Genomic DNA, 27,380 nt, shown 5'->3' on the forward strand with positions numbered 1-27,380 from the left:
ACTATGGGCAGAGTAAACAAAAACGTAGTCACACATTCCGTCATACCTTATTACTTGTCTCATGACTTATTGCGAAATAACTTTCTGTCGGTCAATAAACGAATAAACGTTTCGAATTCGGCGAACTACTGTAGTCTGAAACAAACAAATCAAATCTATCAATAAGTTCAAAATGTCTTACGGAAATATGTACAATCCGGTGAGTAACGTCAAACTATTTCTATTTATAACGTATTCGATGCCGGAACGCAATTAATTGATGTATTTTCCATAAATGCTGTTGTGTCATTAGGTTTTCTCCGAATTGAACGTTTCAAATACCCATTAATATCTGATTACTTCTAAAAGGAAGTTTTTCTTCTACATGTCAATCTAATCTCCTTTAACGGAAGCAATCTTTCAAACAAGCCTACCATTGCTATGCTTGGTTCAAGTCTAATTCACCAGCTCAGGTATGGGTTCTCCATCCAAGCCAGAGTCAAGTTCGCCTCTTTGGGCGTAATGTTCAGGGCCTGCATATGCTACCCGATGATGCATTACTTTTCAATTTCAATTTGGGAGGCGGGTGTGTGTACCGCCGCCCCGGTAACAATTTATTGTAAAACCAACACCTCTGCCGTAAGTCGCCTCAAGTGGTTTGCTATTTTTGGTGCCCGTGTATACGGGATGAGGTTTTTCTAGGTCTTGGTGGCGGATACGTCTACCCACTTACTTACAGAGAGGCCGTTTGACCTCTCCAGCAGGTCTCGACCCAATTGGGATGGATTCACACTTCATAACCTACATTAACCTCACAAAACCATAAGAGGTTATCCAATAAATGGTTCCCGTGGCAGCGATTGTTATAATTGTACCTGTGTGTTTTTATTTGTGCAGTGGAACTGTTTTAACGCATTCTTTGCGGGAAACGAGAAAACTCGTCATACGCCTTTTCACAGTAAGACGCGGAGATGAGTTTACTCGTTTTGTTGCGCAAAGCGGTAAGGAGCGGGAAACTTGTAAAAAAGGGGTTCTAAATGGGTGCGGGGTCATGTGTTTTCTATTGTCGGCGGTACCCGATCTATCTACCTGTCAATACAATGAGTTTGAAACACAACAAAAAAATAAAATCGTTGTCGCGTATATTCCGCTCACAAACTACGCAGTAAAACGCGGTACATGTGCAAGTTTTGCAATGTGCCCCTGCATAAAGGAAAGTGTTTCGAACGCTATCACACATTGAAGCACTATTAGGTTATAGTTTTTTTTTTATATGTATGGAAAATTTCTAAATAATCTTGTAATATTGCATGAATAAATGTTATTTCGATTGTGAAATACTGTTTTTTCTATGATTCCCAAGAAAGTAGAAAGTTTTTGTTCATAAAAAAAGGAATTACACATACATTGCTAAGTAAATAAATAAGAGACATCTTTTTAAAGTAAAACACTGAAAGTTTCATCGAAAAATATCAAATATATCATAAGATATGAATATTTTGCGGAAAGTCTAATTTTGACGCTAAAATTTAAAAAAACACCCGCGCTTCTCCCCAATTTGGCAGTAAAATGCCCGACCATATAAATGTCAATCATGTATTTTAATATCGTATCTACATTACAATTAAATACGGGTTTTAATTTGATATGTACCATTTCAAAACTGGAACATGAATACAACTGAATTAGTATATTATGTATTGTATGTTATCTACATAAAACAGGTTATACCTAACTCATAGTGCTCTTTACGGAGTTTATTGTGTCCCTTTAAATATGTTTTATAAAATTGATTAAACTTTCATTCTTTCGCATCTACTAAAGTCACACTTACGCTCGCTAGGGCGGCAATTTGACCAATTGAATGGAGCCAAAAACTACATGCGGAATGGCAATCTTTTATATAAAATTTAGTGTATGTTTGGGCTCGCAAAACTCGAAAACTAGTCGACCGATATTGCTGAAAATTTCAACGTTTGTTCTTATTAGTGCCAGGATTGGTTGAAGACATCGGGGACGCCCGAGGAATACTTCTGCAATGCAATATATCTGCACCGAATTAAAGTCGATGCAATGTATTTTTCTAATAGTAACATTGTGATCAGAGTTGTGCAAAATGGGTACCGAAAACCATTTGAAATGCAAAATGGAAATGGGTCAAAACTTTTCCATTTAAAAATGCAAAATGGTTTTTAGAAAAGCATTTCAAATGCAAAATGCAAAATCCCTATTTTCAAAATGCATTGAAAATGCAAAATGGTTTCTCAGGTCAAACAATTAAAATAATTATAGAATTTTTAAACAATTTTGTCATTTAATAATGGACATCAATGTAGAACAAACATATTACATGATGGTAAATCCAAAAACACCACGACTACAGATTATGAAACCACAAAAAATTTGCGCGGGACTAATGTTGCCAACGTAAAAACATAGAAACTGCTATCTAACATTTAATATTACAGCGTCATGGCCCCATGTTCAGTATTTGAATCAGTATTTTTTGTAATGGTATCACTCAATTGCCAGGGCTCCTACCAGGGAGCAACTTGACAAATGTAAATTATCTCTCATAGCGAGGTTGAGGACCGACTGATATATATAAAGATGAGTGGAGATAGTAGGAAGAATGTTGCAAAAAAGCATTTAAAATGGAAAATGCATTAAGAAAAGCATTTAAAATGCAAAATGGTTTTTAGAAAAGCATTTAAAATGCAAAATGGAAAATACCCATTTTGCATTTTGCATTTCCATTTGAAATGGATTTGGAAGCCAGAACGATATTAGCAATAGCGTTCATTTGTGTATAATATTGAAGTAAGTATTTCAATTTGACATTGTCAATTTATTATTTTTTGACATATAGCCGTTTTTACGTTTTGGAATGTCGATCCATAGACAATACCGTTGTCAATATCGGCTTGGTTATCGACATGCCTAACGAGCGCAACTGTGCTCAGGAAATGAATTGCAAAGTTAAGCCTATCGATTCGATATTGTTAAGTTATCGATTTGACCCCCAGGAGGGCTACGAGAGAATCAACTAGAATTTCTGAGTTAGAGGAACATTCTTAAACACACAGAAAAGACTTCCAAGACTTAAAAGACTCTTTGAATGAATAAAGTAGTTGACGAGATATGATTCGAACTGCGAACATTGGAATGTTTTTTTGCTGGTTTTATGTCCTACACTAAAAGAAAAAAATGCGTGCATATGCTCCGCGGGCCACAAGTAGACACCTAGCGGGCTCCACGGCCGCAGGTTGGTCACCCTTGGCGTAGACTGTTCCATCTCCCAGCCTGCCAATGGTCGTGCCGGTGGGGAGAGCAATCCTGCAACAGAATCAATTCGGTTATCGACATTTATAATACCAATGAAGCTGCCTTCAAAAGACAAGCTCAATTGCTACTACATAGTATAGTTGATACATCCACTGTTTATGCTCATGTAATTCTCAGTTACAAATGTATTTAAAAACGCACTAAAATGAACAATTTTGTAACAAGATGCTTATGTTAGCATTGTTCGATGGCATACTGAGAAGCAAGCTGGAGTATGCGAGCGATGTTTGGGCATCGTTCCACCAGAAGTACATTGATATGTTAGAGCAAATCCAGAAGAAATTCCTCAGGTATGTCTATATGCAGACGCGTGGAACCTATCCTAGGTTCATGCACCATATCGACTTACTTGAGGAAACTAATTCGGTGAGTCTGGAAACTAGGCGGAAAGCAAGTCTAGTTATATAATTTTATCGATAGCCCATTCCTCTTGGGATGCTATGATTTATATGTACCAGACCACTACAGCTGAAGTCGATACCATAACCTATTCAGAGTACCAAAAGGCAAAACCAACGTCCTGGCAAAGCATAGCATGACGAGGGGAGTGGTGCTGTTGAACGAACTAGCAAAGAATTTGGATGTAAGTGACTGTTCTCTAAATGAACTAAAACAATTATTGAAGAGTCACTTACCTAAATGCTTATATGATGTAAAATTGTACTGTAACTGGAATTTTACTTGTAAACCGACGATATCTTGTTTAAACAAACTGTATAACTGATGTTTTTATTATTTTACAGCCCAACCCGTATCTGGGCCCCGTTCCCGGAGGCGTATCTCCCGGGAAGATGATACGCATCAACGGCACCATCCCGACCAACGCACAAAGGTACGTGTTGAGTAAACCAAATTTTTAACTCGGGAAATAGAAACCTTCGAGATACGTATACACTTAAAGTAACATTTTCTGTACATGTTTATAAAAGTGGGACACTGTTAATACGCAAATTTATTTTATAAACACTTGCTTCAGTTATATAATAATGAGAAGTAAGCAGGTATTTCAATTTTCGGATATGACCAACTACAATAGCAGTTCAAGAAATCATGACTACCTTCAGATGCACTGCAATGTGCAGTTTTGAACGCATTTCAATATTGTCCTTGAAAATTCCTAAGTAAAACGTTGACATTGAAGATGCCTGTCAATTATTTCAAATATAATTTTCAATATTAAATTTGGCTTTGAGATATTTACAAAATATTAGCCGTCTTCTAAGGGTTAATATTTTTTAATGATAAACTAATATTTATAAAACAAGGTTTTTATGCACAAATAATTATAAGCATTAATTACTCACCTGAAATATCCATACAAATTGAAAATATCATAAATGCCGCCGACGGGAATTGAACCCGCGCCTTCTCATGTCCGGTCAGGTGCTCTGAACCACTGAGCTACGTCATCGACGTCATACAACGCCATCTAGTGGGAAATTCAGCACTAACAAAGCCTTTCCTACAAAAATAAATTTGGTTGTTTACAGTTGAAAAAATATAATAAACAGTAATTGTCGATTGAAGTACTATGTAGTACATATTGAATTATTTGGCGTGTCGGGAATAAGCCGATATAGCTCAGTGGTCCAGTTCACCTGACCGGACATCGGAAAGTGCGGGTTTGATTCCCGTCGGCGGCAAAACGTGGCGTAAAGTAAAGACGTCAAATTATCCATGTTTTTAACAAAATAGCTATTAAATACATTATTTTCCATTTTCGGTTACTGAAATAAATGTTTTGCATTGTTATGTAACTGATACAAAGTGTGTTTTAAATAAAATGATCGCGTTAACCCACTTTTCTGTGTATTTACAAAATTTTAAATTTTTTTTTCATTGATTTAAAAAATTATCTGAACCCACACGTTCTAAACGCTTCGAAACTGGCTAAAACGTCATTGTAACGTAGAAAATGTTACCGGTAAGATGGATGTCACCAACGTTTGCCGGCGTGACGTCAACAACGCCATACTCATTTAAAAAACGAATATTTTTTTTAGCGGAACATTAATAACGGCACGTTTTAAATCAGAGACAAGTTATTAACGTAAAAATGCCATTATTATCAGCTTTCGTGGTTGAGGGATAAGGCTCTCGACTAGCGATTCGGACGTCACAGGTTCAAATCCACAAATTTCACAATTTATTTGCTTAAAATAATATGTACAGGGTTTTCCAATAAGAGGTGCCATTCTTTAATATAAATGATCGAATGTTTATTTAATTATAAAGAGGAAGGTATGCCGTTAATAGAGAAAAATAACATTAGTCAAATGACCACCACGACCACGCCTACAGGACCATATCCTTTTCATGAAATTTTCCATAACCAAATCGCTGCTGTGGCTGCCTTATGTCCTCGATAGCCTCACGAATTCCATCTTTGAGGTCTTGAATCGACGCTGGGCTGTTGGCGTAGACCTTCTCTTTCACGTGGCCAAAGGAAGAAGTCGCAAGGTGTTAAATCACAAGATCTCGGTGGCCAATTGTGATCACCTCTTCGAGAGATAACACGGTCCGGAAAGTTTTCCCGTAAAAGATCAATGGTTTCGTTGCTTGTGTGGCACGTAGCGCCGTATTGTTGAAAGTAAACGTTGTCCAGATCAATACCATCCAATTCCGGCCATAAAAGATCATTAATCATCTCTCGATAGCGCAATCCATTCACAAATAACACCTCTTATTGAAAAACCCTGTAGTATATTTGAAGATTCTCAGTATCGCCCTGGTGTAATACTACCAATCAATAATCATCCACGCTACCTAGTTGTAATACACAAAAAACTTGTAGCGTGAAATTAACATTTAGCAGTGAAAATACCCTGTTGAATGTTTTCAGGTTCGCTGTAAATCTGCAGTGCGGCCCGAACGTGAACCCGCGCGACGACATGGCCCTTCATCTGAACTTCAGGTTCCCCGAGGGCTGCGTGGTGCGTAACCACCTGCAGGGCATGGGCTGGGGGGCCGAGGAGACTAACGGGGGCCTCCCGCTCAGCCCCGGACAGCCCTTCCAGATACTGCTGCTGGCCGAACACACTGGCTTCAAGGTAAACACTCACTTATTTATTTATATTTTTATTTTTTGAACAGTGCCATTTATTGGACGTAAAAGCAAGTCGCGCTATTGTTTCTCTATCTGCACAGACCGACTGAGCCACAGAAACGCGTGGCGGGGTACAGCTAGGTATAAATAAAAACATAAATGTTCGTTTGTTCAAAATCTTAAATTTCCGAAAATTCTTCACTGATTGCTTGAAATTTTGACACAACGTCGCATTTGAATATGCATGTGTGTTTTATATACCTATATTATACAGGGTGTCCGGGGGTAAAGTGCGCTAACTTCGGGAGGTGATTCTACATGATGGTAGAAGTAAAAAATATAAATAACGTTTTTTTTCCCATAATAAAATATTTTTCCATAGAAGAATATTTATTTTCCCATACAAACAATTAAAAAAAAATTACCTAAAAACTACCTCAAAACGTTGGAATTTCTAAAAAAATTATTCATTTTTTCTACTTCTAAAATCTTGTAGAATCACCCACATCATTCATGATTCCCCCGGACACCCTGTATACCGTGTAGATGTCACCTGTGACAAGTAAAAACATTTTTTTTTTTTTTTAAAGCGCCATCTATTGGACGTAAAAGCAACTGCACCTGTTTCTCTATCTGCACAGACAGATTCAGCCACAGCAACGCGTGGCAGGGTACATCTAGTATAATATAAAAATTATATGTTCTTTTTAACGCAGGATCATTGGTGATACATTGTATATATAGTTTTAAGTTATTGACCGTTGAACCATGGACACAATCTGTTAGCTACAAGTTATAATTATTTATGTATTAACCTCTCAGACAAAGACATTTATATACTATGTGTTCCTTTGAGAACTGTCAAAACGTGATAATTTTTGTGTTATTTACGAGTTTTGCTAAAAGCATCATAACTCACGTCTTGGGAAATGTAGCCTCATTCTAAAAAATGTTTTGGAAAGATTCTGAAATTCACTATCGCATTGTGTTGTTATAAGTAAATATTTGGGTTTCTAAATATATATTTTATGAAAACGTCAAAAATATGTAAGAATCGATAACCATTATTTCAAAGCCGTGAAAAATGTACTTTTTTCTGAGTATCATAAAGAAATAACACTTTATGTATTGAAGAAATATAATTAAAAACTATTAGTCACCTCAAAATACTAACCGTCCAAACTAAAATATTTTTAATAAATTATTTAGAAACGCAATAAATTATGAACGAACAAGATGACAGATTCAATCGGCTTAGATAATGCAGTTCTACGTTCCATAGATATTGTTGAATACAGACGCGTAGCGTTATTCATTATCGATACTCTGTTTTTTAAATCATGGCAATCCATATACTAGTGATGGAAATAAATCGATTTTTGTAAAATCTCGCGCGTTTACGTGAAAAGACGTTCTAATGTCTTGACCGCTATTATCATATTTACGTCTTTTGACGTTCTAATGTTCTGAGTGGTTAAGAAGTATTGGGTTTTCCAATAAGAGGTGTTATTGGATGGTTGATTATTGATTAGGTTGATTATTGATTAGGTGGAATTGGATGGTATTGATCTGGACAACGTTTACTTTGAACAAGACGGCGCTACGTGCCACACAAGCAACGAAACCATTGATCTTTTACGGGAAAAGTTTCCGGACCGTGTTATCTCTCGAAGACGTGATCACAATTGGCCACCGAGATGTTGTAATTTAACACCTTGCGACTTCTTCCTTTGGGGCCACGTGAAAGAGAAGGTCTACGCCAACAGCCCAGCGTCGATTCAAGACCTCAACGATGGAATTCGTGAGGCTATCGAGGACATAAGGCAGCCACTTTGCGATTTGGTTATGGAAAATTTCATGAAAAGGATATGGTCCTGTAGGCGTGGTCGTGGTGGTCATTTGACTGATGTTATTTTTCACGATTAACGGCATACCTTCCTCTTTATAATGAAATAAACATTCCATCATTATATTAAAAAATGGCATTTTTCTTTGAATATCAAAATAACACCTCTTATTGGAAAACCCTGTATACGTAGCGGCGTGCCTCTTTTTAAAATTGTTTTTCATAAATCTACAGTTTTATAAAGATATTGATGACATTTTGCACACTTGACCTTCAAAACAATGTCACCATTTATTTTAAAAATGTTCATTTATTTTTACTTCAGATAGCGTTAAATGGGGCCCACTTCTGTGAGTTCCTTCACCGAGTCCCCTATCAAAGGATATCCTATATCACCATCGACGGGGACGTCAGCTTGTCTCTGGTTGGCTTCGACGGAGGCGATGCTGGCTACCAGGTATAACCTCATTATTCATCATTCATTCTCTCATCTCATCTTCTTCGCCTTGTCCTACTGTTATTCTCAACCCGGGGAAATGTCTTTCTTTAAATCGAGAGCAGTGCCATCTGTTGATGTTTTCTCGAAGCAACCATAAATTTCATACTGGTTTTGTGGTTTCCAGCAGGCGCCCCCGTCCTACACGGCAGCCACATCGCCCCCGATGGGATTCACGGGCGCCGGGGCCCCCCAGGGTTTCCCGCTGGCCATGCCCTCCATGGGGCTGCCCGCCATGGGCATGCAGGGGGCTCCACCACCAGCCTATGGGCAACCCCAGCAGTTTCCGCCTAATCCCAGTATGTATTTATTTCATCTGATATAATCTATAGCATTCTATTCAAATCTAAGTGAACTCATTATTTTTTATCCAACTTAACCTATCTTTATGTAATCTAATTTAAGTTAACCCAACTTATTCTATTCTAATCTTACAACCTACTCTATTCTTATTGAATCTTTCTTATTCTATTCTAATTTAAGTTAACCTAACTTATTCTATTCTAATCTTACAACCTACTCTATTCTTATTAAATCTATCTTTATGTAATCTAATTTAAGTTAACCTAACTTATTCTATTCTAATCTTACAACCTACTCTATTCTTATTGAATCTATCTTATTCTATTCTAATTTAAGTTAACCTAACTTATTCTATTCTAATCTTAAAACCTACTCTATTCTTATTGAATCTATCTTATTCTATTCTAATCTTACAACCTACTCTATTCTTATTGAATCTATCTTTATGTAATCTAATTTAAGTTAACCTAACTTATTCTATTCTAATCTTACAACCTACTCTATTCTTATCTAATCTACCTTATTCTATTCTAATCTAAGTTAACCTAACTTATTCTATTTTAATCTTACCACCTACTCTATTCTAATCTATTTTATCTTATTCTATTCTAATCTTACTCAACCTAAATACTATTTTGAGATTTTCACTATCAAAAGTATAATCGTTAATTATTTTTGGGGTATTATGTCAAGTTGCGCTTCCTCCCTCTCTGGCCAATGTTTCAGACAGCGTTAAAGTATCCATCGTCAGGGCATATATGGTGACACCTCCCCTAATGATGGACACCGTAGCGCTGTCCGAAACGTTTGCTAAAGAAGAAGTACGCACAACACGACAAAATACCCCAATAATAAATCACTATAACTTTACCTCATTCTAATCTAACTTATTATTTTTATGGGTAATTTATTCTATTGATATCTGTTGCAATATTCAACAAAAAATATCATTTTTTGTCCGGATAATATGAGAAAAAACGTTGTGTCCGGAAACTCGTATTACAAGCGGGAAGTCGGTGAATGTACGCGCGTTGTACAACGGGTCGGTTAGCAACGGACATAAACCAAAAGCTGTAAGACTCTGCGCAGAAGCGTTCCACACTGAACTTCGCTGCAGACTATTACCTTACTATGGCGAAATTAGTTTTCTGAGAGGGGTCTTCCAGGATTCGGTTTATGTCGATTGCTTACCGACCCTTGAGACGAAGGGGTACATCTCATAGAAAATCTGTGTATTTCAATATATATATATTGTTTTTAAACTGTTTTTATTGATTGTATGTTTTTGTATTTGTAGGTTATCCACAGAACGCAGCACTCAGCTACGGGGCCGCTCCCCCCATGGGCTACCCCCAGCCGTCTCAGGTGCACCACCCTTATCAGTTTCAGTGATTGTCCCCCCCCCTACTGACGTCACCAACCATCCCCAACTAACAACACTCGCACACTGTTCCCCTCCACTTAGGCCGTCATTGATTGTTTGATGACATTGTTACATTTGAAGACGGTGTTAAATTTGACATAAATAATACATTTGATGACAATGCTTACATTTAATGAAAATGTCACATTTGATGAAAATGTCATATTTGATGAAAATGTTACATTTGATGAGAATGTCACATTTGATGAAAATGTCACATTTGATGAAAATGTCACATTTCTTGAAAATGTCACATTTGATGAAAATGTCACATTTGATGAAAATGTCACATTTGATGAAAATGTCACATTTGATGAAAATGTCACATTTGATGAAAATGTCACATTTTATAACCATTTAACATTTTATATCAATGTTGCATTAGATGACATTGTCATATTTGATGATAATGTTACATTTGATGACAATTTAACATTTGATGTCAATGTTACATTTGATGTCAATGTCAAATTTAATGATAATGTTATACTTAACGCCAATGTTACACTTAATTTAATAGCAAATTTTATACTTGACATGAATGTTACATTTGATAACAGTGATACATTTGTGACAATGTTGCATTTGATGACATTGTTGCATTTTATAACAATATTATTTTTGACAATGCGGCATTTGATAATAATGTTACATTTGTGACAATGTTGCATTTGATGACAATGTTACTTTTGTGACAATGTTACATTTGATGACAATGTTACATTTGTGACAATTTTGTATTCGATGACAATGTTACATTTGTGACAATTTTGTATTCGATGACAATGTTACATTTAATGACTATGTAAAATTTGTGACAATGTTACATTTGATTTTCTGTGAAACACCTCACCTTGTGTTGTTAAATCACTGTGTTTTAAGTATTACTTTTTGTTACATGTATTATTGAAACTATAATTTTTTAACATTTTTCATTCAAAAACTGTCGATGAAATCAAGAGTCGAAAAAACCACCTCAATTCAGGCCAGGACACCGAATACAGTTGACCTGCCATTTGTATGAATCGTGCTAATTCATATGAATGTCTTCCATTGATATGATTGGTGAAAATGGGTGAACAGCTCCGACACGGGGGCACATCGAAGATACAGTCATGTTAGCCTCTCAAAAGCTGGCTGAAGTGAACATTTCACGTTACTGTAATAGTTGTTTCTCGTTGTTACCTAACCGATACAAAGAGTTTTAAAAATAAAATGTGCCTATTAACCTCCAGTTCGCCAGCGTACACTTAAGGATACTACTAGCGATGAGTCCGTTCAAATTAGCTAGCTCTTTTTAATTAGACTCCCGGTAAACCATAGCACGATATGGTTTACCGGGATTAACTTGATAGATACTACTAAATATCGTTTCTCTGAATATAACTGGATATTCTGGATAAATTACTTATGATACAATACGGTTTTTATAAATATATAAACAAATTTGGCAAGACTACAATTTACAAAAACATCTTGCTATTTATTTTGCGTTACTTATTACGGAAATAGAATCAGGTTGCGCACGGTGAAAATTTAACATCGGTGAAGAAATTAAATGTGTTCTGTGTGTCTGTATTTATCCCATTGACTTTATTAATTGTAAAACCTCGTGGATTACACATGCGATAAGCTGTTTATTTTGCAAGCCTTCAATGTCTCATATGTTAGACAGTTTAGTAACTAACACTAGTGTGTCTGTGTGTAATCGTCTGTTATCTTAAACGTACATCGTTGCACCAACTTTTCTTTAAGTAAAGATAGATAAATCTTATAATCACGTTTCAAAAACAGTTTTTAGTTTTCGGTTACGTTTGGAAATATTCCGTTTATTTGGATTTTATTGCAAAGCGGAAACGCTCCGAACTTCCGACAGAATATGGCAGAAGCCTGATGGGTTCAAGTATATTTGCCGCCACGCCGTTTGTCAAATCTTCAAAAAAGTTTTTAATTAGTATACCTTAATAGAGTATATCTATATCTTAATAGAGTATACGTAGCATTTTTAGTGTCCCTTTCCTAGTATTGTTCATTTCCCATCTGAATACTGTCACCATTACAATTTTTAAAGCTAATTTGTTGTGCCATTTTAATTTTTGCTTAACCTCTGGAAAACCATTTGTGCACGAATGACAAGAATTTTTCCCGCCGGCAAAACGATTGTTCGCTGGTGGCATTAGATATCTGGAAATTTTTAAGATGCGATTTAAAACCTGTATGCTATGAGAAAGTGCATAAAAAAAATTCACATCAATCACAAATACACACAAGGACATATAAGCATTTCTCTGAAATTGGATGACATAGGTTAATACACTAGCTAATCCTGGTCGTACCCAATTGGGATTTGGCTCGGTTGACTCCAGTCTCTGGGGAGGAAGATAAAATCTATTAATAGAATGTTTTTTACGGGTTGATTTTTTGTCCTGAATCCAAATGAAATGATGACTCATATAAACTGGGCCAAAAAAACATAGTAAAGAACGCCCAATGTTATTAATTTCTTACTAGAATACCATCACCATGACAGTAGTTACCATATTTAGTGAACTTCCTCCACCTTTTGCATTCCTAATCAAATATTTGAGTAATTTTATATAATTTTTAGTTTTGTAGGTTATATTTTTTTTATATGTTTTAACTTTGCACGAACATTTATAGACATTGTACAATAAATTTAGAAGATGAAAAAAATTTATAGTTTTTTTTTTGTGTATTCCTTACATATCATCATCATTACAAACTTCCACAACCGTAATAATATGCATGTTTATTAACCCATTGGCCTCAAACGACGCCGTCCCGGCGTGTGTACGGCGATGTGTCTTAAAATGCTCTGTAGATAATAAAGCATTTATTTTGAGTAATTGGCAGGACTCCGTTGGTACAATTTTTCCTGATATTTACGATTGAAATTTTGTTATATTTCAGCTAAATTGAATTTTTTCAAAATGGTGTGTGGTTCGGGAATTGACAAGCTTGTTCGTAAAACGCATGGTGGGCTGCTAAAAAGAGCCCATATGGCAACAAATATATTTTATGGTAATAAGTATGATTAATGTACAACTTTTCTTAATCCAATTATAAAAAATGAAGAAAAAAAATTGGTTTTTGAAAAAAAAAAAATTTCATATCCCCGTTTAATCATATCATTTTATTTTTTTAAACAATGCATATACCTTGATTCAATACAAAAGTAAATTAAAAAAAATTGTTTCGTTTGCATGTTTAGTTTAAAAGTTATGTAAGATTTAGTACACCACTGCACTTAAAACTTTTGGTACAAAATTAATTCGGATGTGAAGGACAATTTTTTAGCCAAACAATTCGGAGGCCAATGGGTTAATAATAATTTTTGGATCATTTCTTTAGTGCCGTTTTCGTGAGAAAATCACCTCAAGGGCGCCAAACAATTTAATTTATACATTTATTCCCTATCACTTAAACTTTTATTTATTACTAGTGGCTTAAAACTAGTGACTTATAACTAGTGAATTTAGGCTTTTAGGCCCCTGGCATATTCTGTCAGAAAGTTGGAGTATTTCCGCTTTGCAATTCTTCTTTCGTATGGTGGGGGGATCAGAGGTGGACATCTAGGTCTGCGAGCCATTCTAGGGCCTCAGACGTCGCCGTGTGAACCTCGATGGAGCGGGCATTCGTTGACCACATGTCCGGTGGTCTGCACCGCACCGCATTCACACATCGCTGATTCTTTAAGGCCCCATCTGTGCACCATGTGGGCACAGCGGCTATGGGAGTACCTTAACCTATTGACAGCGGACCAGGTTTTACGAGGCAATGAAAACCCAGGCTGTCTCTCGGTGGGTCCTGTATGAGATGGGCATTTCCCACATTGGCCATTTGCCAATCAAGTTTCCACCTATCTTCTGGGGTGAGATAACGATTCCCCTTGGCCGGGACACCTATCGGTCTTCGGCCCCTTAAGTAGTGGCATTGTTTGTAGATGGATGCCCACTTAATTTGGTATCCGCTTCACTCACTGCACTACCTACACGCGCAGTAAAAATAACGTGCCGGTGGCATGGCGAACAACGCGACGGACACAACCGTTGCGTGTGGCAGTTGGAACACTGCTCCGCTTTGCAATTCAATCCAAATAAATTAAATAATTTTGAACATATCCAAATATTAAAAACAATAAATATATTTTTGAGTTTTTTTATTAAATATTTTCCAGCTTAATAAGCATTGTTTGCAATAGAGATAAGTCCCATGAGGCTTTCTGTAAATGAATACAGTACCATGACTTTGTAAACAGATAAAATAAATATGTTTGCGGGTGACGAAATGACAAGCCAAAATAATATCAAGATACGTTATTTCCCTGCCAAGCGAATAAAATTTATTTTAGTACTCTGTCAGCATTTTTTTAAGGTCCAAAATAGCATGAAATCGAGGCGGCAAGTGTGGTGAGCTCAGTACTTCTAGCTACTAGACGGGTACAAACGTCAGAAATCCACGGTGGAGTTCTTGGCACGCTATAATAATAATAATTGTATTATCTTGTAACAAATGGAACTCACAAGGATCTCCCGTGCTGAGATTAATAACGAAGGGTTGAGGTTAATAAGGAAGAAACCATAGCCAGGTAGAAATGATTCAAAGTTAACCTCAAAATACAACACGAAGGCAAAGAAACAATTTACAAAAATTCCACGAACTTTGAAAGAACTCCAATCTTCATATTAGAATCGACTCAAGGAACTAAAACTACCAACATTAGAAGAGAGGGGAGACTTGATAGAGACTTCTTGAGAATTTAATATGGACATTATAGTTGCCCTGGTATTCAAAAAATATTCACGGCTAACACAAATGTAAATCTCCGTGGACACACAAAAAATGAACAAAACCCCTCTTGCAACCAATCCTAGGAAACACTTCCTTGCAAGTAGAGTAGTGGAAGCATGGAACAAACTTACACAACATGTCATCCATGCTACTAACATAGAGAGAGGAAGCATGGAACAAACTTCCACAACATGTCATCCATTCTACTATGATAAGAGTAGTGAAAGCATGGAACAAACTTTCACAACATGTCATCCATTCTACTAATATAGAGTAGTGGAAGCATGGAACAAACTTCCACAACATGTCATCCATTCTACTATGATAAGAGTAGTGAAAGCATGGAACAAACTTTCACAACATGTCATCCATTCTACTAATAGAGTAGTGGAAGCATGGAACAAACTTCCACAACATGTCATCCATTCTACTAACAAAGAAAAGTGGAAGCATGGAACTAACTTCCATAACATGTCATCCATTCTACTAACATAGAGTAGTGAAAGCATGGAACTACCTTCCACAACATGTCATCCATTCTACTAACAGAGTAGTGGAAGCATGGAACTAACTTCCACAACATGTCATCCATTCTACTAACAAAGAGTAGTGGAAGCGTGGAACAAACTTCCACAACATCTCATCCATTTTACTAACATAAGAGTAGTGGAAGCATGGAACAAACTTCCGCAAGATGTCATCCATGCCACTAATATAAATCTATTGGATTCTTATTTGGAGAGAAGAAATGATTAGGTTATTTTAATCGATTATTTTTTAACTACCCAGCGTTGCTGGGGGTTTTCCTTAGGAGATAGACATATACCATCAAGGACTTTTCTGTAGGCCTTTTTAAGATATACAATTCCGTAGTACATTATTTTGATGTATCTCATAAGGTTTAGTCAGCAATGGCAATGTAAGCGCGTGAAAATATTTTTTTTTTACGACTTGATTACAAAACATCGACTTTTCTCTACTTTCTTTAAATATAATATGCGTGTATTATATATATAAACCTTCCGAAAAAAATTCTCTAAATAATAGTAAAAAACCAATCAAAATCTGTTGCGTGGTATAACATATTTTTTACTTTGTTTTATACTATTTTGAGAAGAATTTTTTGTATGACCTGTCTTCAAAACGTTGTCTTTTCTCTAACTAACTAACTAACTAACCATCATGCCGTTTCTTCGCAGGGGTAGGCAGAGAGGACGGACCGTCAAACAACTCGGTCTTGGCACACACTCCTTGCCTCATTCACATTCATACATCCTCTCATACATACTCTTCTATTGTTCTGACTTTTGACATGGCCCGATTCAAGTATCTGATTCACTTGGTCGTTCCATGTCTTCCTCGGGCGTCCCCGACTTCTGCTACCATTCACATTTGCATCGTATATTCTCCTTACACTCCTTTCTTCGCTCATTCGCTCTATATGCCCAAACCATCCAATCTTTTCTCTACTTTCTATAAATATAATATGCATGTATCATATATATAAACCTTACGAAAGAAATTCTCTAAATGATAGTAAATATCCTATCAAAATCCGTTGCATAGTTTAGAAGAACTAAGCGCACAAACAGACAGACGCGGATAGCGACTTTATTTTATACTATTTAGAGCAGAGGTTCCCAAACTTTTTTGTGTCGTAGACCCCTTGCCATGTTTTTCTGTTTTTGGTAGACCCCCTACTTACCTGATATTGATTTTTTGTAAATTTCTAACTGTAGTGAAGTTTAGTGTTAAAAACTTAAAGTAAAAACACATGTTCAGTTTTATACATTTATTAATTGAATTTAAATTAAAACTACTCAAAATAAAATTTTGTATCTGTTATATAAAATAAATGTAACATAAAATAAACTAAGCAATAAGTAAATATTTTTAGTGGGAAGGATGAACCTGATGCTTTAATAATAAATTATCAACATTTGGCGTCAATTTTGTAAGGTTTAATCTTAAGTCTCCTCGGCTAATAATGTCCAGTCTGTTTCTTTTTTTTCGTTAGGAGATTGGTAACAGCGCTGAACCCCCTTTCCACTAGGTATGACGATGGAAAGGAAATTAAAAATTTCCTCGCTATATTCCATAATACGGGATAAGTAACGGGTATGTTTTTTTGCAGCCAGAAGTGCTGATATCCGTGCTTAAACTGAACCTTAAGTTCTTCGTTTGTACTTATTTCAGTCAGTTCCACTTGTTTTATGACATTCGTTTCTTCTATGTCACCATATGGGTTAATTATCCACGGTGGTATTACCATAGTCAAAACATCCTCAAACCTAGTTTCAAAATCTGAATAGAGGGCATTTAAATGTTGAACGTAGGTTGAAACGTCGTCTTCCTGGTAGTTTGTCTGTGACAAATTGGGGAACTGGGAAAATTCGCCCCGTCCAATATTTTGCTTCATTAGTTTAACTCTGGCAAGAAACGCTGATAAGATGGACTTTGTTTTAATCAAATTTAGACTGTCGCCTTGTAACTGCAAATTAACCATATTAAATTTTGTAAACAAATCTGTTAAATGGGCGATGTCTGTTTTCCACTTCAATAAATTGTCTTTTAAAATTTTATCTTTAGTATCCAGAAATTCTAAAATAGTCTCAAAAAGTGCAAAAAAAGTTTGTTTTAAATAGCTTATAAATCCACAATAACGTCCAACCATGGCAGGTGCTCCATCTGTAGCTACTGACATTATATTTGATAAAGGGATTGCTTTTTCAATGAAGTAATCCTTCAAAACATAAAATATTGATTCACTTTTAGTGTCGGTTAAGTGTAAGTAAATAGGTACTATCAGTTTATGTTGAGATCCACTATCGTGGACCCCATTTTCATTCCATGGACCCCCAATTTTTTTTTTCGCTGACGTAGACCCCTTGCAGGTTGTCATAGACCCCTGTGGGTCGATATAGACCACTTTGGGAATCACTGATTTAGAGGTTAGATATGATTGCATCAGCGAAAAATTGAAATGATTATATTTTTTTTGCAGGGTTTTGGATCCAATAACTATGGAGGTGGGATGCCCAACATGATGGGGCAACAGGTAATGTATTAATATTGGTTTAGAATAAAATTTTGAGGTTATGGATTCTAATGTACCTGAAAACTGGGTTCATTTTTAACATAAATATTACATCATGGTAAACACTTGAAATAATTAACTTTTTTAAAGTATTGGTTTCACTTGATTATGCCATGTTTTCTTCTACAATTCTTTCACATCATTCTTCATTCAACACGTACGCCTCATTTTAGCCACAGCAAAGCGTGGTGGGATGCAGCTAGTAATTGATAAAAAAAATCACAAACTTTGACAAATCTTTCGCGAACATGCAAGCAATGGCGGCCAATGACTTTTTGGAATATATTACAATTATTTGAAAGTGTCTATGGTAAACTTTTAAATGAAAATACACTCTTTGGCTCTTTCTAACTCGTCTTAAATCATATATCTTACCGTAATACAAAAGGAGATAGAACCAATTTTGTGAGTCTGTCTCAGTTTGTGCTGGAACGGGCATACAAAGAAGACTCCACTGCTATCGATGTACTAAATGCATAGAATAACGAAGAACACAAGAAATATCTTGTGGGTGTGTTTCGTGATCCAAAGATGTGCCTTGCTTTTTTATTGTTTCATATAAAAATAATTCTTTTTTTTTTTCAAATTGCGTTTGTAACATAGACATATGAATATTAATGGACGAGATCTTAAAGGCGGGGGGTAAAACCAACAGTTGGAGGACGCAGAGGGGAAAGCTGACTGTGATTCGTCAATAAATCAATCTGACAGTATATAGGCATCTCGCATTATAATATCACCATTTAATTCTTAAAGGTAAAATCTTCTTTTGAATGAATAGACATTTTTACATGGGATATTAATACGACGAAGTTCCAGCAAGATATAACAGATGAAAAAATAGACATTCCAAATGATACGATTATGTATTTTATCAAAGCGCAAAAGGCGAAGACACATCCCTGATTCTTATGCAAACGGCTTTGTGTTTTGCGTCCAGATGTATCAAGATGTGATAGTATATGTTTCTACAACTGATCCATATTATACGATGTGAATAACCTTAAAATAAAGTAAAATAATGCTTACATATGGAATGTAATACGACAATTGGGTTTATTCTCTTTTTCACATCTATTTTTACAAGTTTTCATAGCACAAGCCACCATTTTGCCGTGTTATTTCGTAAAGTGCCTCTACCATAGCTCGACGCTAGTTCGCACAAGAATGATGACGTCACATATTCTAGATTCACGGGAGGCCATACGCGAGCCCAGCCGGCTCCAATGGAACCGGTATGGGGAGTGGGGAATAATACGCTTTTATCACTTAGGGCAGGTCTACTAATATTCATATGTCTATGGTTTGTAACCTTCGGTTTCAAAAGGGTGCACATTTTAATCCCTTATTTGCCTTCTATATTTGAATTTAAAGCATGGTGTTTTCTCTTTTTAACACCGTTGATCATATTTCTCACCATATCAGTAAAGGAGTTACAGCGATTTCTATCAAACCATATGAGGTGTTTTAAAAGCGAACAAATTATCCTGGAGAGTTAAGTCCTTGAGTTATAGTGTTTTTAATCAATAAAGACAAGCGCTTTTATGTAGATAGCCATGTTTTCGTTTCTCCTACAATTCAAGATCATCAGTGTCATCACATAATATATATTAAAATAGATTTCTACAAAATAACCATAATAACAATAACTACGTAAATTTTTTCAGAGGCCCAAAGAATCGTCCATGGGGATGAACGCTCTGAAATACGGCATACCTCTGGCAGGAGTGGGGTTGGGAGCCTATGCACTCGGAGGAGGCTTCTCGGGTCATTCCGATGATGAAAACGATCCACCAGAGGAACCTGAACCCGCTGCCGACGATGACGATTGGCTGGGATAGGCCAAACCAACCGACCAATCACAAGCTTGCTTTATTTCAACCAATGGGAACAGTTTATTATTGTGTTTTTGAATTTATTTACTTTGTGATGGAATATTGGATCAGTTTAACCAATCACAAGCCAGCTTCATGTCAACCAATTGGAACAGTTTATTATAGTATTTTTTTAAAATTTGTTAGCTTTTTGATGGAATGTTAAATTTTGTTATTACAATTTTATTTATGACAATTTACTAATTTTTTTTGGTAATGTTATGGCAGATGTAACTTATATAGACAGTTTGTCTGCAGTAAAACTGAAACAAACGGTTCATATTTGCAGATAAACTGATGTTAACAGTTTAATCTGCAGACAGAATGATTTAGACAATAGACTGATTTAAACGGTTTATATCTGTAGATAGAATGATATAGACAGTTTAATCTACAGATAGACTGATATAAACAGTTTAATCAGCAGATATACCGATAAAATGGTTTATATCTGCAGATATATTATTATATGAAAAGCTTTATATGAACCTGATGCAAACCATTTTTATCGTTCCTGATCAAGACACGATTTTATCACAACAAATTAACATAATTCGCATATTATTAACATATTATGTTAAAGTGGTTTTTTCTATTATCCAATTGCAAGCTTGCTTTTGTTTCGACTAATTGTGAGGCTTTAATTGCAAACATTTAAAAAGTTACCCTGTTAAAAATTCTATAACCAAAAAAAAAAAACTTAGCAATTGCATATTTTTGCTTGAGAAAGATCTGATTTTGATCTGATTGTTAGAATTTAAAATTGAACAAATTAGTAACTTTATTACAGCTTTATCGCGTTTAATTTTTTTGGCAATTATTGTATATTTTGTAGTTAATTTCATTTCAAATTTAGTGTGTAAATCACAGATCTAAAGACAAATTTCTGCCTAATTATGTATTGTTATAGCAAAAAAAATGTATATATATTTAAAGAATATGATATTATATGTTATGTTTAAATCTTTATTGGATCGAAAATGATGATATTTAAATCTTATGAAAATTCCAGATGGTTATCTGTGTTAACTTTTTTGAAAATCAATTAAAATTTTATTGTTGTGATAATTTAAAATAGATATTTTTTAATATACACCGGGTTCCATGCTCACTCCGAGAACCTTTGGGGGGTTTTTTATTATTCATAACATTATATTAAAAATTATTATAAAGTTTTTAAACCTCTACAGCCAATGACATTTTGCAAAGTAATTCCCTTGTGAGAATTGTCAGAAAGCAAATTGCGCAGAAAATATTTTCAGTTACGATTTCAGATAAATTCTCTATTTTTTAACGTATTTCAAAATAAACTGCTGTTCTTGAAAGCAGATTAAAGACTTTTTCAGATTTTAGTATTACAAATCGACCTATGCGATTAAAAATATTAATATTTTGAAAGCAAACAAAGATAAAGTTTTAAAAGTTGCTTACCGATGGTTTTTATCGTGTAAACTGTAATTATTACTTTATACAAAAACAAAAATTATATTTAATTAGACAAAGGTATTACTAAAGTTATTGACACATCACTTTTTTTCCTTGAATATAAAAATATTTACTAAAAAATCTGCAAAACTTGATAATTGTTTTAAATTTTTCGGGAGCATTTGTGATAATTTTCTGATCTGATTTGAAAGGGTGTTATTTTCTCTTTCTTACACTCTTTAAATCATATTTCTCACCGTAATACAAAATGAGATAGCATTAGTTTTATGAGACTGTGTCAGACTGGTAATAATTGTAATTAAAAACTGTCCAGTGTAATCGTAGCTTTACTTTTGAGAGTAATGCAAATTTGGGGAAAACAAAATGGCCACCCTCGCATTTCAAATATTAACCCCTATGGATCGGCGCCCTGCTTTTGCAGTGTTGAAGAATTTTGCCCATGCACGGTAAGAAGCACTGCAATTGCAGTGTCAACCTTATTAATTCATTTTGCCTTCTGATATTACATCTACCAAGTTAGTTAATCTTAGATAACTAAACTGTTTTCACTGTTTCATTGTAACTACACTTTCGTCGAGTGGACTACGCAATAAAACACTAGAAATAAATCATTTAATTAAGATAGGAACTTGTTACATGGCACAAAAGTAAGGTTTATAATAAACAAATTAATATCAGTCTACACAGTGACCACACATGTCAACATCATGTGGACCACAAATAGCCTTTCTACATCTGGTGCAACGGTGTTTGGTCATCCTTGGATGGACACAGGTAGCTAATTTTACACACGTTTGACGTAGATGGAACCAGAGCTTCTATTGTAGAAGATTCGCCAACATTAACAATAAATATATGAATGTACCTTAAAAATATAAATTGTTGTTATAACTAAAGTTTCGTCCAGCGGACGACGAGATGGCCATAGGGCACGTCCTAGTATGCGTGTGGCCGCAATCGCGTCACGTGCTGCACTGTTTACTCAAATTAGGAAGGTAATGATAGAGTCAAGGTCGTGGAGCGGGGGGAAGTAGGTGATTTCGAATTTCGCCGAGTAGCGAGTCGTCGCCTCGACGAGCGATTAGTTATCTAGGGGTTAAAAACAAAAATTAAAATGTCACTTTATCAAGTATGGTATTTATTTTATTCTTGCTGGAAACTGAAAAAAAAATGGACATTTCTTTTTCAACATCATTTTTTCTCGAATAATCACCTCCCAAAGCTTGGCGCTACACGGTGTATATTATATATTACATATTATAAATATTTATGTACTTTTACAGTATTTTGTAGGCATATATTTTACTGATAACCTACGTTTTATATACCAATGGCGGTCTGTGAATTCAGCGAGTTGAATTTAGTTTTTCTGCGCTTTTTCTCCCAAACTGAAAGAATCCTAAAAAACTTCAAACGTAAAATTGAAATAACACGAATAATGTCATATTTTTCAATCTTACTTACTCTAGTTCATTGAAAAGTCACGGACAGCCACTGTTAAATAAATTTACAATTGAATATAAGAAACAATTTGTTTTGTTTTCAATATTGTAATTGAATTTACTTTTTCTTATGTACTGTAATTTCACTTTTGATGAAATTAATTTATTGTATAATTCTCTTTTTAACTAATACTTTACCTTTATACCTAAGGATAATGAATACTTACTTTATCTTAACGTCTATGGGTTGGAGCCCTGCATTTGCAGTGTCGAAGAATTGTGCCCGCGCACCTCACGAAGCACTCCAATTGCAGTGTCGACCTGATACATTAATTTTTGCCTTTATTTCTAATGGGTTATTAAAGAAAAAAAATAAAAGATATTGTATACATGTTAGTTTTAAAAAAAAAATATTTTTTTCTTTTTTTATTGTTTGTCTTCAGATTGATATAAATTGACTTAACTAGACTAAGATTGGAAAACACGAGACGTTAACCATTGAAGAAAAAAAAACTTGATACTGACTCCACCAAAACAACCACTATTTAGATAAGTATCCTCGCATATAGCACCATGCTGATTGAAGTGGGGAATATTATCTTTTAAAATAAACTGCGATCGTTGATATTTTGAAACATCGCGATGACAGTAATTTGGTTTTGCAAAGAAAAAAGAAACACGTTCCTCTAACGAAATCATAAAGCGTGTAATATTGGTGATATCTATGTTTACGACGTATAGCACCATGCTGATTGAAGTGGGGAACTTTATCAAATATTATCTCTTAAAATAAACTGCGATCGTTGATATTTTGTAACATCGCGATGACAGTAATTTAGTTTTGCAAAGAAAAAAGAAACACGTTCCTCTAACAAAATCATTAAGCGTGAAATATTGGTGGTATCTATGTTTATGATTTAAAAGTTACTGATACACCAGGCTTTAGTGGAGAAAGATGTATGAAGTTAGCGAGGGAATGCAACGTCAGTAAATTCACAGTAACCGATTTGAATGGTAGAAATAAATACATTTTTCTAATATGTATCTTCTACATCAAAACATCCAGGAAAACGTAAAAATCCTGTGTTCCGTTTTTTTCTTCTTTGTGTCACATCACAAAAGCGCCCCTGTCTGTACAGTGAAAATAGAGAAGAACTATATCACCTCCTGGTTGGGCAGCTTTGTGAGTTGCCACCATTACTAATTACTAGGTAGCTTCACTATTCATTTCTACTATTTATTTATTATTTTTATTTTACCATCTACATCAAGGGAGGCTGCCCGCGACCCGCTGGGTGTCTACTTGTGGCCCGCGCAGCATATGCACACATTTTTTTCTTTTATTGTACATAAAACCACTAAAAAAACATTCCATGAGTATTGCGCGTCTTGCGAGTATTGCGCTTCTTGCGAGTACTGCGAGTCATTCAAGTCTTGGACGTCTTTTGCGTCCAGTATACGCAATACTCGCCAGACGCAAGACGCTGTGAAGAGTGTTCCTCTAACCGAAATACAGATTATCCGCAAAGGAAATTGACATGAAAAAAATGTGGGGAATTTTTCGTACAAGTGCGAAATACTGAACAGGTATTTGGACTAGGTATTTATTCATACTTGTACCAGTTGTTCCAAGTATCAAAAGACTAGCTAGTACGGCCCGGTAGGATATCTCATATCTAAAATCCGGACCGGCTGCTGAAAATGTTGGCCACCAATGATCTACATATTATATTTAAGAGAATCTTTTGAGGACATTTTATCACGAAATTGAGTTAACCTAATTTTTAATATAAATATATTCATACACTAATTATATAAATAGTCTTTGAACAATGTTAAAAATGTATTTGTTACAATGTTTGAATTGTTTATTTGAAAAACGTCTTTTGCCCTAACCTAACCTGTTCCTGAGAATTAACGAAAAAAGAAACCTAATTTAAAAAAAAATATATACATACATATATGTAGAATGATGTTCTCGGTTTACCCGCGTAAAGTAGTCCTTAAAAGGACTTTTTAATTCCTGACGTTTCGGACAGATCTCACTGTCCATCTTCAGAGGCCTTATGCCCTGAATTTTTTCTCAAACTGAACGCTTTCGCGTGTCTGTTTGGTCCAGAAGTCAAGATACAAGTGGGTGCTTATCAATTCTTATGTCTAGGACGAAGTGATATCTGTCCGAAACGTCAATAATTAAAAAGTCCTTTTAAGGACTACTTTACGCGGGTAAACCGAGAAAATCATTCTACATCTTACACCCGTGAAAACCTTAACCATAACATATATATAATTCTAAATAGGTAGATATTATGTTTATTTAGGTATATATGTAACACAATATTAACTAGATATAGGAATATATACATATTATTAGTATTTGAGCCATTTTCAGTAATTAATGTACAGTCTGTCAACAAATTCTAGAAATTTAATTAAATGGAACTAAAATGTTCCATTTACTTATGGCAACACTGAGTTTAGCACAAATTATAATAGATTCAAATGTGAGGTTATCTTTGACTTCCGAATCTGATGGAAAAATGGCATTACTCAAAATTTTTCTTAACGTTTGAAGAAAAAAAAAGTGAGCGCTTCTATAAACTTTTCTGTGCAACTATTTCGCTAAGTGTTCGAATATCTGCCTCCCCAAAAACCGGGCAAGTCTCTACAGGTATTTCGTAAAAACAAATACCGCCGCCCCGGCTACCATTTATTGAATAACCTACACCTCTGTCATAGGTCACCGCAAGTGGTTCGTTACGGCCGGCGATTTACCAGGGGTGTCCGGGATGAGGTGTGTTCAGGATGTGGCTACCCACCAGTTGCTGGGTGTGCCAGATCGGGAGAGGCTGGTTAGGCGAGCCCCTTTGACATCTGCAACTAGTCAGAACTCAGTTGGCCTCTCAGAAGCTGGGCGTACTGTACAGGGCCCGCAGATACTTTAATAGTACACAACTGCTGACCCTGTACAAATCGCAAGTGCGCCCTACTGTCGAATTTGGCAGCCATCTCTGGTCCGGAGCCCCTAAATACCTGAAAAAAACCCTTGACTCTGTGCAGAAACGGGCGGTCCGTTTGATAGATTCCCCAATCTTAACAAACGGACTGCAATCTTTAGAGCACAGGCGTCAGGTAGGTATGCTGTCCTTGTTCTATCGGTATTACAATGGAAGATGCTCTGAGGAACTAGCGTCATTGATCCCTTCGGCACCGGTGCGTAGTCGGGATACACGCCAAACGCGCGCCCAACATTTGTACACGGTTGACATTTGTCACATGAGAACGGGTCGCTTCTACGATTCGTTCTTAAGTTCAACAGCTCGGCTGTGGAACGAACTGCCGGCCTCTGTGTTTCTTCCCTCCTACAACATGGGACTCTTCAAGACCCATGTTCACTCCTTCCTCTCCACAAAAAGACCCTCCACACAGCATCCCCAAAGATGACATAGGCCCTGAGGGAAATTATTTTCTTCAGGGCCTCCTGTGTGGAGTTAATATAAAAAAAAAAATTTAAAAAAAAACAAAGAAAAAAATTTACGAACAAAGAAAAAGAATTTACGTAAAAAGACCCTCCATAGAGCATCCCCGCGGCTTCAAATTGTTCTCGAATTGCTCCGTTCATGGCTTTTTAGTTCCATGCGAGAGGAATACTTTTTTAAATATCCATAGAAAAATATGTAGAATCATCTCTATACTCCATAGTACTTTTTTAAAGAAGTGAATTTTATTCTTTTCAATCATCTTGGTGTTGCTATTTGTTGACAATCTGTATATATATTTATGTACCACAATAAAAAATTATATATTTGGTAATTCACATATTATAAGTGCTTATTTGGGGCATTTTTCATTAAACTAACTGAAAACAGTTTCGATTGGCGTATCAAGTGCCTTTTCAACGCAATGGAAGGCGAAAATCTCATAATTTGTTTACCATTTTGAATCTTACAGTAAGTACCTACTGGTGTGGTTTATAATTTGGGGCGTATATTATTTTTTATGCGAACACTGCTCAAGACTCTCCAATGGCTCCTGTCTAAATGCGGCAGTGTTTGCCGAGAAATCACTGACCGATTGTTTTGTAAAAACCTTGACGCAGTTATTATTCTGCGTTTTTGAGGAGTGTAACGATGCGTGGTTTGTCAGCGTGTGTTCTGCTTCTGTTTGTTTTACAAATGTCAGTTGTGATGACATAAGATGCCATTTGCAAAAATGAAAGCATCTTCCGAAAGGATGACGATGTTTGCGTAACTATGTAAATTAATATTATA

The 27,380-nt window shown here is 35.6% G+C and overlaps 1 protein-coding gene across 1 annotated transcript; it reads left to right on the forward strand.

Moving 5' to 3' along the window:
• On the forward strand, positions 1–26,624 carry LOC149414169 (galectin-4-like). Its single transcript, XM_089644085.1, has 8 exons — positions 1–199; positions 4,068–4,156; positions 6,167–6,374; positions 8,542–8,673; positions 8,840–9,011; positions 10,313–10,380; positions 18,255–18,308; positions 20,015–26,624. The coding sequence occupies exons 1-8, from the start codon at positions 173–175 to the stop codon at positions 20,186–20,188; spliced, it is 924 nt and encodes a 307-aa protein (XP_089500211.1). The 5' UTR covers positions 1–172; the 3' UTR covers positions 20,189–26,624.
• The last annotated feature ends 756 nt before the right edge of the window (positions 26,625–27,380 follow it).

Source organism: Hesperophylax consimilis, chromosome 20, assembly GCF_061612785.1.
Source record: "Hesperophylax consimilis isolate HC1 chromosome 20, BYU_Hcon_1.0, whole genome shotgun sequence".
In the NCBI taxonomy this organism is placed as follows: domain Eukaryota; kingdom Metazoa; phylum Arthropoda; class Insecta; order Trichoptera; family Limnephilidae; genus Hesperophylax; species Hesperophylax consimilis.